Below are 17680 nucleotides of genomic sequence, written 5' to 3'. Positions count from 1 at the left end.
GCACAGTGTGAGTTAGAGAGTCTCTGTGTATAAAGTCACTATAGAAAGGAACACTGATTATTTTTCGGATGTCACCACTAATTTTGTGCTGAAGGGTACCGAAGGGTACTCTAACTTCACTTCACTTGTTACTAGCATAATGAATTAACCCAAGTGGAAAACACAGGGGATGATCACGGAAGACACCTCCACTATATACAAACTTTTCGCGAGTCTGAATATGTTTTTTAAATACATAGCAGTTTCCATGTGAATTAATAGGTGAGAAAAAAGAGAAATTCAGAACATTTCAGGACATACTAGTGTAAGATAACCATAACCTCTCTGATAAACACAAGGGAAAAAACACACAAACTCCTCTCAAACTGTTTCACTTTCCAACTCCATTATAGAAATCTTTTCTATACAGTTTACAATTCTGGGGTCTCTCTACTACGAAACATGTTCCTTTTGCAGGTTTTTTTCAAACCACTACTAATAAAATATTCTCTGTTTTGAAAGCCCGGCTCTGCAATGATGATTTAATTTACTTTAGGTAATTTTTATTCAGTTGGCACAGAACACTTAACCGAAGAACATGAATTTGAAAAAAGAAATTAGCTCCTCCAAGTGCATTTTCCTATAGAAGTGCTGTAATCATGTTTCTTACATACTTTAGCAAGGAAAAAAGTTAAATCACTCAAATTTGCTTTCTTCCAAGCACTGACACTTTTTTAACAGATACTCAGTTAATTTCAGTCTGAAATATTGGCAAAAATGTCTTTAGCTGTAAGATCTCGGAGACGGGTTCCTTTCTTTCCTGGTAAAAGTCAAGCCCAGTTAGCAGCTCCACATCCCGAACACGTGCAGAATGAGCCTGAACTCTTTCTTGAACCCATTCGGAAAGCGTCTTATTTTCCTGCCAAAACAAACAAGAACAATGTTCAAACAAGTAAAAGACACTCTGTTGTTTGGCGGTGGTGTTAGACAATAACCAGTGTTTGAACTGGTTTGACAGACTAAAGGCCTCCCGTTGGTAAAACTTCTTTCACGTTTTCCTAGACATCTTCACAGCCTTGCATTTAGGGATCTCATTCAAACAGAATCAAATGGATATCCCCTCTCCCCACCTCCCCACCTCCAAAGTAACAGAGAAGCAAAGTTGTGCTGAAATGGCAAGTATGACTTTTAACTACAAAGTACAGCTGAGTCATGTTTTAAACACACAAGTAGGGATAGTTTTGCTTACGGTATATATTACTGTAAAATTAATAAATTACAGGCTAATTAACAAATTACAGGCTAGCCAAACAACAGGCACCTGACAACCTGAACAAAGTCCTTACAGCAGCTCAGTCTTGACTGTTGGACAGCAATAATAATTGATAGATAGAGAGGGAAAATAATGGAAATGTAAGCACTAATCAATCAAAAATATTATTGTTCAATTTTTTTACTACAAAGTTTTTTTGCAAACAGATGGTAATTTGCTTTTCTATTAACAATATTTGCTTCCGACACAAATGGTTCACTAAATTTACATCACTGCAAGACACAATGAATATAAAGTGCAACAATATTTGGGGTTTGTTGCTAAATTTTCGAAATAACAGATGTTAATTTCTAAAGCATAAAGACTAATTAATTCAAATTATTTATTTTGTATATTTAGTCAACTCTCAACTACCAGAAAGATCACTGGGCAGTTGTGGATTATCCACACCACAAATGAGGAGACACCCGAGTTGTTTCTAAGCAGTGCAAGCTTGCACCCGTCTGGAGTTATGAGTTCAAAGTTATAAATAAACTAAACAAACGCAATTGCATTGCTTTGAGGGCCAGTTCAAGCCTGTGCAGCTATACTTGTGTGTGGGGAGACTGTAATACACACACTGAGCTAAGGAACCTTCTGCATCCCAGAGTTTATGGAATAGAAACTCAGCTGGCTCAACAATACATACTACACTCAGCTAATTTATTTTGTTTGCTACAAAACATGAGATTTACACTGTTAGTATAAATTAAATTAGTATAAATGTTAGCGTAGATTTTATTTAATTCAAGTATAAATTTCAACTGCAGAACCATCCATTTAAATGCCTACTGTCTAATTTTAATAAAGGTGGAACAAAAGATTGAAGGAATTCTTCTAGCTACACTGAAGGGAGTAACACTCAAAGTCCTCTGATACCTCTGGAGTAAGTTTATCCTTCAGCCTTCCATAAAGGTATCTCATCACCCTGTTGGCTGTGCTGCTGTTCGCAGCCCTTCTCAGGTGACAGCATTTCCAAGTCCTCTTACCTTCTCCTCCTTTCTTCTTCTTCCTCGCTTCCTGTCAGCTCATTAGTTTCGAGCTACCTCTCCTGGAGCTTCTTGCTCTCCTAGCCATCGCTTTAGCTCTCAAGTCACTCTCAACTCATGGGGAATGAATTAATTAAACACTTAGACTTCTAAAGACTCTCCAGATGACTGGATCCCACTGGGAATCAGTTCACAAAGCTCATTGGCACACAGGAGCATAGAACTATACTTACAGCACAGCTTTCAGTGTTGTCAGGTCGATGAGGAATGATAAAAGACAAAGCATCCAAGGAGCCTGAACAGTTCAGTGGAGTATAGGACTTGTTCTTGCAGCTAGTCAGAACCACAAAGTAATGGGTTGGGACAGGGATTTCTGTATTGTTTACATGCCTACAAAACAAACATTAATTAAGGGATTTATCTAGATATCAAGTATTAAAACCACTGATACCATTAGTAATTTATAGAACTTAGCACAGATCTTCCACTACTATATGACTTTTATTTATTTTATAATTGAAATGAATACCTGATGGGATAGACAGCCTCACTATCTGTTTCATGAACAGCCAAACATGCATGGATTAGTCCTTTTGCTACAAGCAGTCCCACTGAAACCAACAGGATTGCTTACATGGTCCACACTCTATTTTACCAAAGCCAGAGATCTCTACCTCTGGAAGAGGCAGGATAGAGCATCGTATTTGCCTTTCATTACATTAAGAATTTCGACCACATGACACTGAATTGGAGAAGAGTGACGAGAAAATTAGTTTCTGGTTCCTTGCCAGCAAGAAATGCCAGAATGATGACTTGTGGCTATGTGCTACAGAAACCAGTTTAGGATACCTGATTGAAAATGTCTTTGCCTCCCTTTTCTGGCTATTCCGTGAACATGGTCACTTTTGTGTATAAACTTATGAGGAGCTGAATGCTTCCCAAATTTGCTGTACATCTTCAGTATTCAACAAAACACCATCACTGAAATCATTATACTGTTTCGTATGACTGACTAACCGTGCTGAATAAAACATGCTTATTCCAAACTGTAGACAACATTATGTGGTCAACTGGGTATTACGGCATTCTGCTTGGAAGGAAGTTCTAGTCTCTCCTCCCTTCCACCCTCCTACTTCATGGCAGAGCTGATTTTCCCATTCTCAAACAGTTTTTGACAGATGTGGTATTAAGTCTAGCCTTGAATAAAACATCTCCAGTGACAGATTCAGCTGTGCAGATTTCCCAGCACTTTTCTACTACATAAGTGTTCTTACTGTCACAAGGCATTTTCCCTGTATTTGGAACAATCTAAGTTGTTTGTTCTTACTCTGTTTTTTCCTCCTTCTGTCCTCATTCACTAACATACATAATTGGTCTTTATCTTTTATATTTCTCTTTTATAGAATTTTTTTTAATGTAAGTCTTCTCTTATTTCTGTTTCTACACACAGATGAATTTTTAAATGTATTTTGTTATGCTACCAGAGCTCACTAAAATGTACCTAGAACTTGTCAGACCTTCAAGTGACCTGTGTAAGCCATAGCTATGCAAACGTGCCACTCAGGAACATTACATTATACGTTCCCAGTAACATGATTCAGTGAAGGCAAACACAGAAATCTGATCTTTGATAAAACACATCAGTTTGAGACAGCAGGGAGAAACAACAAACAGGTGAGCGAGCACAACATGAAAGTGAGAAAAGTGTGCTTAAGCACACCTTCTGCATATTTAGATGTCTCATATTCTCCCAGTATTTCTGTTGCAGAGGATCCAAAATCTAGGCATAAGCTTGGAAAACAAATTACTGGTCTGTATCTGTGCATGTGTACATAGATACACATGTAATTGCAAAGCGTTTTTCTCTTTACTGGAAATTCAACTTCTACAGTACTGTATCTGTTTGCAAGAGCATTTGCTGTTGTATGAGTAACAGTGGATGTAGTATTATAAAGGGAATACACCATTCTTCGTGATACTTGTTTCTTGTTCTTTTTGAATAGAATTTTGTTTGTGTGGAAATACAGTGGGAAATAATCTGGAGTTTGACTTCTGGCTTTTCCATGTACTTACTGCTTAATTTCATCAAGAGTATCAAAATGGCCATCATAATTGTAATCAAACACTGGTCCACTGATAACATTTACTCCATTCCTTTCTCTAGCATATTCCTGAAGAAGCACATTATGGAAATAGTCCCATATGTCTGTCATTAAAAGAAAATATAAGCATATTTAACATAAATTTGAAGTTATTTCACCACTAAAGAAAAAGAACATATTTCCTCTTTTTGAAACATCATTATTCATAGATGAATAATAGATGAATAATAAAAATAGATGAATAATAAAAAGTATAGATGAATAATAAAAAGTTCCAAACTAAACTGCCTGTAAAATCAACTCTTTGTTTCACAACATTTGGATTTCATCAGAAGGGACATACTCTCACTCACCATTGAAAGAGGCACGGTAAATGTTATTATAGCTCTGCAAGGTCTATTGCACTAGTGGAGATAATGCATTCGATCTGAAGCTGAAGCTACAGTTCTAGAGCTGAGAGGTCATTCATTTCTGGCCTATCTGCTAGCACCTGCAACTGTGCCAATCAGTAGCAACTGATATAATGGCTTTGTGAGAGGAATATTTACCACCTGAGAGTTAGTCTAACTCTACAGAACTCATGTCAAATATCACTAGGCAATTTGGCTTATTTCACAGATGTTATTTGAGAAAATAATACAATTTGTAGGATATAAGCTAGTGAGACTATTTGAATATTTACAGCTATCATGGCAAAAAACCTAGATGGGTTTTGGGGATTGAGGGCAACCCTTATTGATTTACCTCTTGTTTATGGTCTAGAGTAACTTCTTGTAAGTTTAAATCTCTTGTAGAGTTTTCCTTGGAAAATTGGATTTTTCATAATGTCTTTGATTTACTTGGAAGATTAAAGCCACTTAGGTTTTCTGGATCTCTGGTTTTTATATGACATAAGTGAATGAATAAATGAGGTCTGAATGCATTAGAAAGGTAGTTACATCATTGCTTTTCCTCCAGCTTTTTCCTTATGCAATTCCTCTTTCTATCCTTTGTCTAAGAAAATGAGCCTAGGCCTAAGAGTAATACAGGATGATACGCAGTTGTAGAAAATTTCTTATCAATGATTACAAACAAATGTGAGTCAGGCTGGATGGAAAGAGTTAATGTAGCTTACTGCACTTGTATAATAGAAACATCTGCCTGAAGTAAATATTATCTATTAATTAAGAGTAATTAGTATTGTCTGGTTTGAGTTTCTGCTTGATGAAACAGGCACTGTATCAGGACATTGTTTACAAACTTCGTCCTGCCATCTCTTGAGACCTTGCAAAAGGAAGGAAAAAGTGCCATTTTCATTCACCTTGCGCATTTCCCCAAGGGGACATTTTCATGAGAGTTTCATAGCTAGCATTTCATGTTAGGGCAGCACACAGGAGATGAAGAGAAATTTCAAAAGTGACCAGGTACACCTAAGCAGAGGTCACACAGGACTATACACAGAAAAAAAATTAACTTACATAAGTGCATTTTAAAATTTCACACATCTACTGTTAAAAAGTTTTAAATATATTTGCACAAGATCTGGATATACTGCAGGCCATGCATTAATGTTTTTAAGTCCTTGTCATAGCTTTATCAAATCCAGAACCATAATTACAGAAAATTAATCAAAATTAATCAAAACCTACCTCTGAAAGCTCTATACATGGGAACAATATTGCTGGTGAGTAAGGCATCATACTGTTCAAGAGCAGATGAATTGAAGTCTATATAAAAGAACAAAGTATAAATTAATGAAATACTATACAACCACAAATTTGGCTCATATGTCACTATAAATTGCAGGTACACATAATAAAATTACGTTTTACATGTGAGCATGAATGTATGATCCTACTGCAAACATATCTCCAAATTTGTTTGTACAATCTGTTCAATAAAGTAATTATCAAATTTGACAATAGAAAATGAATATTCATACAGAGGAAGAGGGACAGCCCTTCACTCCAACCCTTTACATCTTTCCAACCAGTTTTCATCACATTCAAGTAGTTCCATTTTTTAAAGAAAAACTTAAATTTTCTAAACTGAAAATATTTAGATACAAATAGCAGTTGCCCTGCTTTTGGTCAGTCTACAAACACTGGGAACCTTTTTCTGCCCAACATGCTGATCCGAAGAAGTTTGTTTTAGTGTTTGTGTATACGTTTAAACATAAACCCACATCCAGCTGATTAAGACTTTCTAAGCTCTAGCTATAAAAAGAACCATGCTCACTGGGAGGATAGAGGAAACTGCGGGTGAAGGTCAGCTCTTCTGGGTAGTCGGAACAATTTTGGCTCTGAGCAACAGGGATTCTAACATCAGCCCGCAGACAGTCTGAAATAGTGGGAGGAAGAGGAGATGTGTTTTCCTGTGAAAAGGGAAAAAAAAAAGTATTACACCCACGGCTGTGGCTAACCCAATGCTTTGTATGGTTTTAACTTTCTAGAACGGACTTCATTGAATCTTCTCCTATTTTCATAGTGAATCAGGTCAATGCAAGTAATGGACGCTGATGTTTTCTGCCTAGTGTTTTTCCTCTACTTCTGTTTTTAGGTAATTCAGGGAAATCCTTATGCAGCATGTAAAATTGTAGTAGCAAAATAAGGTTATACCTTAGGCAAAAACAGGTGACAAGTTTGGCTCATTCGTCCCTTTTACATATTTCTGGAAACACAAACTTGATGTCACATCCTCCTGGAAAGCAGCTAGTATATAAAGATGACACTATCACCTCATCTTAGCATCTGAGGATGCGGTCTCCATAATAAGAGTCTGTGCTGCTGAAGAGTTAAAGCTAAATAAATTAATAGTAAATTCAGTACATTTTACTGGCTAGCTTCAGTAACTTCACTGAGACGTGTTAACACGCACACTAGCTAAGATCTGGCCAAAAGTGATTCTGATGAGTATAATTGTTTCTATAACCTTTACTTTTTTTTCTATAACCTTTTCTGTAACCTTTATCGTAATTTTACGATAGCATTAACTAAAACATCAGAATATGCTTTCCTGTCTTTACCTGCATTTTCTTTTGCATACTCATTTACATGTAATTGATTTTCATTTTGGTAAGAATGGAACATATTTATTTGCTTTATACCTTTATAAACGGTAGTTAAACATCTGAATTGATTTTCAGTACATTGTTTATTTTGATCGGTTAAAACAGAGCAGAAATAAAGAACTGGAATGTTCTTCTTGTGCCTCTTTGTACTTCTTGATTTAATTTCTTTACTTACTTTTATGAGAATTCTTGTAGATGCCCATATTATGATCAGGTTGTATATTAATGGAAAATATATATACCACATGGAATGAAATATAAAGGACAAAAGACTGCCTTTGCCACCTGAGCAGATAAGCTGTCATTGTCAAGCAAATGTAAATCCCAATACAAAACTGACATCCAATTAATTTGAGCAATTTGTCCTTTCTAGCGTCCAAATCAATAAGGCAGAGTTAATGGATCAGGGTCACTGAAGAAACCAATATTTTAAACTTAATAATTGAGCTGTGATATTCAACAATGGCTTCAACTTCTTTAGTCTCTGAAGGGAAACCTGAATCAAAGTAACAAAGGTCTGAGTAAACATGCCAAGGACTGTTCTGAAGAGAACTTCATTCTTCTCACTAAATACAGTGGTCACATCTAATGTTATCCAAATACAGCAGGGAATCTACTTTTGACCTATATCATGAATCTGGGTTATTAATAGCATTCACATTTTGTCCAACTTGAAGTGATGAGGACACCACTCAACTCTCTTCTCATTATTTCACCTTTCTTGAAGCTAACTATATGAGCTGTGAGCTCTAATCCAAGTGCCAAGGCAGGAGGACAGTGTTTTAGAGCTGTCTGTCCATCACATATGTAATATATCATATAACCTGTAGTTTCACGAACACTCCCATACATTTAGGAGATGAAGGCTGCTCATGACTATTTCCATTGGACATCACAGGAGAAAATTCTCCAACTGTAGACATGAGAATTCATACTGAACCTATGAACTCTCAAAATACTGAAAAAGCAGCCACCCAAGAAAATTTCAGCTTGTTTTTTCAAGGATCTACAAATCAGCAAGTAAACAATATCAAAAGCTGTTGAGAGATGAGAATGGCTGTGTCTGTGTCACCTTTCAGTACAATGAGATCAACAGTTAATGCAACCCCAGATTGCAAGCCATATTGCTAATGCTCTGTGAACTAATACACTCAATCTGCTACAACCTCTCTTCATTTCTTTTCCTCAAAATAGAGGAATAAGCTATTTTTAAACAGATTGTCTATCAATAAGAATAGAACAATTCTCAAAGAAGCTGTTGAAAGTGCTCATTTATTAAGAAATGAGATCTTAACAGTGATAGCCAACACCTCAAAACTTCAGAATCAGAAAAAAACATTCATCACCAATTCAACAGCTTTAGCCCTTTGGCCCCTGTCTTTCAGGTCAGAGAACCACAATGTCTTCTGAAGGAAACAGTTACAACTAAAAAATGGCTTTGCCTATCACATCATGCATTACCTTTTCTGATGCAGGTTATTGTCTTTTGACGAACTAGTAATTAATGTCGAGAAGCATGAGTTATATGCATTACATGATAGACTAAGTCTGCTGTGGTCTGTCATGTCAACTTCAGCCACCTCCAGGAATCTTTTTTCAGTAGTCAAGAAGAAAAAATACTAAACCACAAAAAACAAAACTCCCATAATCCCCAGTGCACTGAGCCTTAGTTCCAAAAATCCCAGTGATTTATACAAGTCTCATTGCTGTTTTCATCCCATTGCAAGATAGATTAGATTGTTATACATTTTAATATATTTTTATAGTAAACTTCAGTGATTCTACATAGCAAAGCTATTTAAATTCCACAGGTGTCTGCAGGCAGGTGGAGGGACTATCTTTTTGCAAGAAAGTCTACCTTCCTCCCTGGCAGATGAATATAAAACCTCAAGAAAATAAATGTCCTTCAGTCTTAAATTTTCCTTTGACTGAGAATACTAAGTAACAAAAACTCCATCTGACATCATTTTTTTGAGATCTGTAACTATATATTATTTATAATAACCCTGATTCTGCTATCACGTGCAGGTGGATTAATACTGTGTGGGCTTGATCAGCCAGCCCAGTTTCAAAACTTCCAAATCACACAAAGCCAGCAGAACTCCAGCCTGCATCATCTATTTTACTGTTTAAGCCCTTCTTTATAGCTACCGAATGTCAAGAAATGCCCCACCTTACAAATTGTGTAAATCACTGCACAGGCTTTATCCACAACATACATAACCTAGGATGCAATAAAAATTCTGTAGAAATTGCAATTTTCTGTCATTCCCAAGTATTGTAGCCAAAGCTTACAGTCAAAGGCATTAGCTCTATTCCTCTGTCCTTCCACTGCTGTTATGATTTGTAAAGCCTTTTTCTCTTGATTAGTACATGTTGTAATAAAAAATCATGATGTCAGCTTACTGTGTAAGGTACGTCAGTGAGTGAGCTCTTACAGTTACAGCCTTTCACCCTTGTGTCTCTGAGAGTATTAGAGGAAATTTATTCTTTCCTATTCTTTCTATAGAAAACATACATCATTGTATTAGAGTGCTGTGAACTATACCCTCCAATACTTCAGTCTCAATCATTCGCTGCTTCCCACAATGTTGCATAAACCACTATAAGAAACTCCCACAAATACGTATTTCTGTTTATTTAGATGTTATATTGGGCAAGAATGAACTTTATACACTTCTTTTCCAACTGAGAATTTGGTTTTCAACAAAGGAAAATGTCTGAAAAGTTATTTGCTTTTTTTGAGCTTTTTGCTGCTGGTGCTGAAATATTAAAAAGACTCCAGCTCTGGTGGGACTTTTTAATCTTTTTAAAGCAAAATCAGAAAAAAAGTCTGCCTGCAAATAACTGGTTTTCATTAGGGTAATGCACTTCCATAGTAAGGTATAAGAGCAGATCTTCAAATATGATGAAGTAAAAACAATCTTTGTTGAAATGGACATTTGTTTCACTAGACTTTAAGCCTTCTTAGGGTTGGATTTGTGATCCTTCACCCAGATTGTGAAAAATCAGTAGAAAGTATGGAGTAAAACTTTCTGAAATACTAACATTCTAGCAGAGTATATTTGAGTAAAATAATTTCCCCATATTTGTACTGATAAAATAAGAAATCATGTAGATGTCAGTAACAGTTCTCTTCAGACAGAAAAATAAGTGTAAAAGTTATTTCCTCAGGGCAACTTAGAAAAAGGGTCCAATTATAGGGATATTAAGCTCATGAACGTCCACTAGTTTACTGACCCTGAAAATTCAAACAATTTATTCCAGAGCCACATACCCTTGAATTCTCAGAGGTTCATTCAGCTATAATTACATTTTTCAGAAATTATATAATGCAATAGCATATAAACAGAATATACAGAAATATGCATTTGTACAAACTGTCTTGCAGAGTTGTACAAAGGTTTGTTAATAGGAAAAAGATCATGATATTCATAGAAAAGCTTAAAAGCTTCTGATTTTAGAAATCATAGCCTGCTTTTCCTCAGGAATTGACAGGCAAGTTGGAGCACTGTCTTGACAGCTTATCCCTTTTACAGAACAGGTTTAATGAAACCAGCTTACCAGCAGCTCTATTCTTCTGTATCTTTTGTGTCCCTAACAGATGGCCATACCCACTTTTTTAAACAGTATTTTAAGATAGTTGAAATTTGAAAGCTATCAAGGACACTTTTTCTTTTTCAGACATAAGGGCTTTAGTCACATGATATCCATCAGTCCTTAACCAGGATTCCTGATGAATGAACCACATTTTCAATCCATTATATTACATATCTAAGAACAGTACGGATATTTGATAACCTACAGGCTTATTCACAGTGTACGCAGTCCACAGTGGCATCCAGATATCATAGCTGTATCCACTCACATACTGATGATGGGAAAGGAGGCAGTAGATGTTTTTCTTCTGAAGAACTTTGGGTCTCCCATATGGCAAATGATATGAGTTTGCCTTTTTTACTAGAATTTAAACAATAATTATTGATTCATTCTTCTACAACATTTTGGATGGCACAAAGGTTTAAGAGAGCAGCGAAAAAATGTAAATTAAAACATTAATAAATACAAATAAAACCAACAGTAAACATGGGCATGTGTTTCTTTAAGGTCTTAGCTCATGAGTGGAATAAAAAAATGTAGAAAATAGTTTTCATGTTATGTTTAATGTACAAAAGTCAATGTAATATATCAGACTTGCAAATTCTTCTTTCTTTGCGATTTCATACCAATATAAATCTTTTGAACTTATCTTGCCAGTGGAGTGAAATTTACATCTTACTTGGCTAGGAAGCATTACAATGCTTCCTAAAATTTCCAAAAACCCCATAAAAAGCACACAGAAATATCTATGGGAATTTTTGATCAGAGAAAGGCAGAGTTATGGTTACGAAGTGGGAATCGAGTTATGGCATATAGCCTGGAAGTGCTCAGGCTTTCTCCAAAGACCTCTGAAACCTGTATGTTTTTTTCCAAGATTTTAATGGATTCAGATCCAATTCCTATGCATAAATGTTGCTATAACAGTATCAATTAGCATTTTTTAATGAAATGCAAAGAAAAAAGAAAAAAAGTTATGCTTCTGACTTGGCTTTCCTACTTCACTTTAAATTGTAATTAACATGGCAGAAAATCCCACTGAAACCAATAATATAAAATCTAAACCAGGCATAGATTTGAAAATATTGCTGTCCTTTTCATTTCTTGCTACTTACTTTCTTCTGTGGTGAGATTTAACCTCTCATTTAATACTGAAACATTTGATACCTGTAAAATGTAAGAGAATCATTCAGAATGAATCCATAGTTTAGAAAAAACAAAGAAAAGAGAACACACTTGACAAAGATGATTAAAAGATCTCAGAAGCCCCTACTTACATGCGCGCATGTGCATCCCAGTTCATGTGTGGGAGTCAGATGGGAAACTGGACATGAAGAAGGAGATGAGTCTTCTTTTGCATGTGAAGGATTGTAAAAAGGTTTTTTTAAGAGGTGATTCAAGCTGCCATGTGTTCCATTGTTTGGTGCTGGTGTAATATGCAGCAAATCTGTTGAAACATTTGAAATTTGTAAACATATTTTAAGACTAAAATGGCATTTTTAAAAGTCATTATCTTTCCAATTCTACGCCTTTCCTATGCATTCATTCTAAATATAGAAGAAATAGCTTATTCTGTTATCTAAACTATTATGGTAACTACTAGCATCAACTTGCAATTTTCTAGGTATGAAAGTTCATTGCTATCTTCCACTGCATCAAGATTTGGTAATTATGTATTTGAGTACTGTTGATACAGTTTTATACATTGCCATAACATTCATAAGATTAGATGATTTAATGCAGAGTACAAATATGATTGCAAATGCATCATGGTGTGAAGCGTACTAGCCTATTGCATTTTTGCGTGATGCCTTAATCCATATTTTCTGAGGCACATACTTCCTAATTGCTCACTGCCGGGACTGTAGTGGTCCATCTTAAGTTATGAGCAAGAGTGGTAACTCTCTACAAGATTCTTTTCCCACAATTATTCCATAGGCATCATTTCAACAGCAAGCCCACGTGGCAGGAGCGCTTCTCTCTGATTCTTTAGTGGAATCCTTCTGCAATCAGAAACAACCTTCAAAGCAGAACAATTTTTGGCAGTTAATCTTTTATCACTGTACAGAAGGCAAAAGAGCATGGCTTCGGTGTTTTGTGTGAAAAACCTAGCTTCTGAATGAATTCACTCAATTTTTAGTTATTTTTTTTTTAGCTCTTACAACACTGGAATTTGAAATTTGGGGTTTAGTTATTTATTTTTTTTTTAGCTCTTACAACACTGGAATTTGAAATTTGGGGTTTAGTTATTTATTTTTTTTTTAGCTCTTACAACACTGGAATTTGAAATTTGGGTTTATCATCTAACATACTGGATTGTTTCTACTCACCACACATAAGGTTGTAAACCTCGATGTTTTCAAAAGCATCCACTTCTGTTTTCTCTTTAAAGCTTGGGCCATATGCTAAGAATATAGCCTGGATTGTAATAAAACAAAAGTTGTTATCCAAAGGAATCCAAATTCAAAAACAATTCAGTTGCATTTTACGGAAACAGGGACATTGGAACAAAATACAATCTTTTCACAGTCATAAAAGTTAAAATGCAGGATTGTTCTGGTAAAGAAGGCAAATTTTGCCCATTGCATATAATTTGAAGAAAAATGCAAAACAAATTCATTTCTCAGGATACATTAAACTATATTATGAATCGGGGGGGGGGATGTTCTTTAATATTTCGATGCATACTTACAAAAATTATTGTTTGCTATGTTTCGAATTCACACCTTTTTATGTTTTCATTGCAACAGCCAGTAACAATGCCATTTCAACAAATGCAGAGTTATGACACTCACAGGTCCTACATAAAGGCTAATATTGAGCCAGATATATAAGCATTGGGGGGTTGGGGCTTGTTTGTTTGTTTGGTTTTTTTAATACATGTTGCATTCTCAGAAGTCTTTGGGTCACTTAAGAGCCTATAGCCATGGCTAAAGCAAGGAGCAAGGAACTGCGGAGACCCATCCCAAGCTCAGCAGAGACCTGCATCAGTACCACCAATGGTACAATGTAGTGCTGGGCGGCCCCTGCTGGGGTCTGCAAGCATTGTAGCAGAACACCGATACTACTTACAGTCTCACATTAGTTTCTACTACTTTATAAGCCTCCTGAGTTGCCTGCCATAAGATACAGGAAACATGACTAAACAGGACAATGATCTGTTCTAAAATAATATTCTTATGTTCCCATAATAGAAAAGGAATTTTTAATTTATTTTAAAAAGACAACATTAAGACATTTTGCTCCTTTATAAAGAAAAAAAATTCCTCAGTCATTGTGCCACCAGCATAAGGTTATCTATGATTAAGGTTTCCATGGTAACCAGAATTTACCTTTTTGTTCCATACAAACGTTCAGCACCATTCTGATCAGTATATTGACACATGGTTTTAATATAGTTGTGAAGATCTGGAAGAATCTGATTCTTTGGCACAGAATATGGGACTACTAGTGGCATGCTTGACCTTACTTAAAGGTTCACATCACAGAAAGTACATGAAAAAAACTAAAGCTCAAGACTTCAAAATATTTTCACTGTAACCAGTAGTCAAAATGTGTTGAAACTGCAATACAGGCTATACTAACACACAGGTTATACCAAGGACATTTTTGCTCTGACGATATGATTTAGTCTTGTAAGATAAGAAGAGACAATGAGACTTAGTTTATTTGAGCACACAGGTTTTCAGGTGCCCAACTGAACTCCCAGAGCCTATGGAGATTTTTCAGTCATTACTTCAGTAGAAGAACGAAAGAATGAAAGAACTCAGTGTCCCATAGCTAAACATGGTATGCTTGGTTTACTGTAGTCTATCTGCTCCATGGAGTTAGGATCCCAAGGAAGCAAGCCTCATACACATTGATGAAAGGCAATACAGATACGTGGACCCAGTATGTGTTCACAGTTTACGTGTCTGGGTGACACAGAAAAAAAAGCACACTGCAAAAACTATCATATATTCTATATTCTGGTGGTTCACCTAGCACATCGTGATTTTCTATATAAGAAGGTGCAAGACTTGAATAGAAATCATCTTACCTCCATACTTTTAAATTCGTTGTTATAGCCATGGTTACCCCTATCACAGAATGTGTAACCTCCATCCCTAAGGAGAAACCATCATATAGTGTAAATAAAAATGGCACAAATAGAACCAGTTACTAACAGTCATCCTGAATCACCGGACTCTGGATCATGTCTTAAGAACTGACTCTGGCATAATATGGTAGTACTTTTTGCTCATCCAGTGTTCACTTTTATGATGATCTCTTTCTCCTGTAACAGAGATTGCTATGGACAGAAATAAATTATCCTAGGTAGCTACTGAGTGTACAGTGAATCAATGTTTTCAAAATAAATTGAAAAAATGGGTATTTTTGAACTGAGGCCTTCACCTAGCTACAAGTTTCAGAACAAGTGTAATCTGCTTAGGAAGAATTCCTCACATATTCTGTGGTATCTGCATTTTAATAGAAAACTTATAATGGGAGAACTCTGCTGTTAGAACAATATAAATAAGACTGCAAGCGATTTTGCCTTACAAGAGTGCATTTTCATCGTGGATTCTAAAGGGTGAAGGAGAGATGTGAATGTGGTTGTGTGGGTTATAGAATTAATAACATGTCAGAATAGTCTGACTTATAATGACTGACACTTGTTTTAATTAACCCGTTGCTGAGATACGTGGAAAGATAAAGAGATAGTCATCCCATACTGATTCAATGCACAGTTGTCAAGCACATGTATCCTGTTTTCAGAGGCACAAGAACATTTGAGCACAGTTAAAAAAAGGGTGAATATGAGATTTTTCAGTGGGCATTTCTTTTTATATGTCCAGGACAATTATTTGGTTGCATCAAAACAAACAATCAAGTCATATACTGATCAGGCATTTTCTACTATTTGAATAGTCTTGAAATTCCAAGTCAGCTCATGCTTCTCCTACTTCAACACTGTAGCCTAGCAAATACAGTATTGCTACCAACACCACAGGCTTTGTACTGAGTTTTCAAAGCCTCAGGACGAAGGCTTGTCTGGACCGTTTTTGACTTGCTCAGAGCTATTTTTTAATTGTTTAGCTCTTACAGCAATTTTTTGTAATGACAAGGTGGTTATGTCTAATTTGTTATCTTATCAGCTTATCTTTGCATAGCAAAGACATAGTTTTTATACAGATAGCAGTAACAATTAGTTATTCTGTGTAGAATGGAGACCCCAAGGCTAGAAACAACTCACTGATGGTCAATTAAGGAAATGCAGATCTGGAACTGAGCAAAACCAGACTTAGAGGTAAGAAAGAGAATAAAGAACAAATATCTAACACGTGTAGAATGTACCATATCTAGTAAACTGAGATGTAATGTTAACTTGCAGGCCAGTGAAGAACGAGCAAGCTGTAGTGTTAGCATACATAGAGGAAGGACCCCATGCGGATCACAGAGTGAGGAAGAAGAAACATCAACATCATGTTCCTCCTGATGAAGAACTCATAATGCTGATTAGTGGCCACATCCACACATGCACCAGACTGAAGCCATCGACCTTAGGACCCAGAAGGGCAGTGGAGGGGTGACTGTAACGCCAGGAAAAGAGCTAGATACTAGGAAGGCTTTGTATAACAATTTTAGCTGCATTATTTTTGAGACTTTTTCTGTGTAGTAGTATTCATTTCTTTATTTTCTTTTTTCTTCCTTTTTTTCTGTAAAAATTTGATCTGGAGTAATGACGATTCTTTTATTAGACTGTTAAGGTTTGAATCGTACTAATAATACTTTCTTGGCTTTATGTATAAGGCACGTTTCCTTTTTACACATAGTAAGATTTTAAATGTAACAAACATGGAAATGTAACAAGTCTAAAGCAAAACAGGAAATGAGGCATCCGTGAAGGAAATTAAAAGGATGAGAATGGGATGAAAAAGGTACGATAACAATCACACAAACTATGTTACCTCACAGCCAGCCACTGTCGATCCACCAAAAGATGAACTTTATCAATACGAATGTTGTTAGCATAGTGGAATCGTTTTGGCAAGTCAGGCGTCAGATAAGGCTTGAAGTGCTGGGGAGATCTTTTGCACTGTGCAAAAGGAAAGAGCCCAGTCATGAATTTTGCTCAGTATCAAAAATAAACCCATCATTCAAAATTATCACAAACATCTCAGTGACAGGAATGTAAGCACAAAGCACATTTTTCACAGATAGCTTCTCCGATAACCTGCAGATCTCATTTTTGTCCCAAGAAGCAATGGAAGGAAAAGCGGCTTTTTTTTGGAACTATTTGAAAATATACTGCTATAATATGTATAGCAAGTTCACAAATACTGTGGTAAAAGTACTCTTAAGGCTGAAAGACATTTAGTAGTAATGTTTAGTCTATATGTCCATACTAATGTCACTGGCATCTAGTATGTAAGATTACACTCTACAAGAGAAAGTTCCCTGACAGTTTATTTCTGCCATCTTCTATTACTTTACCATTCAATAAATAGCAAAGAAAATCAAGTATACATAATGTAGTACAGTATAGGGTTTTAGCTGCAAGACTGAACATGTACTCTCATGCCATGTAAATGTCCAGTGCTCAGCTGTTAGCTAAAGGCCTTAGCTTTTATATCCACATTTAATGTGTTAATATAACTGTTGTGTTAGC

General features: G+C 35.9%; 1 protein-coding gene across 1 annotated transcript in view; it reads right to left on the bottom strand.

Annotated features, from left to right (window-relative positions):
• Positions 1–516: 516 nt before the first annotated feature.
• Positions 517–17680, bottom strand: part of ENPP3 (ectonucleotide pyrophosphatase/phosphodiesterase 3) — a 41445-nt gene continuing 24281 nt past the window's right edge. Inside the window, exons 15-25 of the mRNA XM_076335498.1 lie at positions 16980–17107; positions 15068–15134; positions 13359–13446; positions 12306–12475; positions 12144–12195; positions 11237–11391; positions 6600–6735; positions 6011–6088; positions 4354–4486; positions 2514–2670; positions 517–898 (exon numbers count right to left, since the gene is read on the bottom strand). Of these exons, the coding sequence (XP_076191613.1) occupies positions 725–898; positions 2514–2670; positions 4354–4486; positions 6011–6088; positions 6600–6735; positions 11237–11391; positions 12144–12195; positions 12306–12475; positions 13359–13446; positions 15068–15134; positions 16980–17107 (1338 nt within the window). The 3' untranslated portion in view covers positions 517–724. The remainder of the gene's footprint in view (positions 899–2513; positions 2671–4353; positions 4487–6010; positions 6089–6599; positions 6736–11236; positions 11392–12143; positions 12196–12305; positions 12476–13358; positions 13447–15067; positions 15135–16979; positions 17108–17680) is intronic.

Source organism: Aptenodytes patagonicus, chromosome 3 (genome assembly GCF_965638725.1).
Source record: "Aptenodytes patagonicus chromosome 3, bAptPat1.pri.cur, whole genome shotgun sequence".
Classification (NCBI taxonomy): domain Eukaryota; kingdom Metazoa; phylum Chordata; class Aves; order Sphenisciformes; family Spheniscidae; genus Aptenodytes; species Aptenodytes patagonicus.
This window is presented reverse-complemented; position numbering and strand designations above follow the sequence as displayed.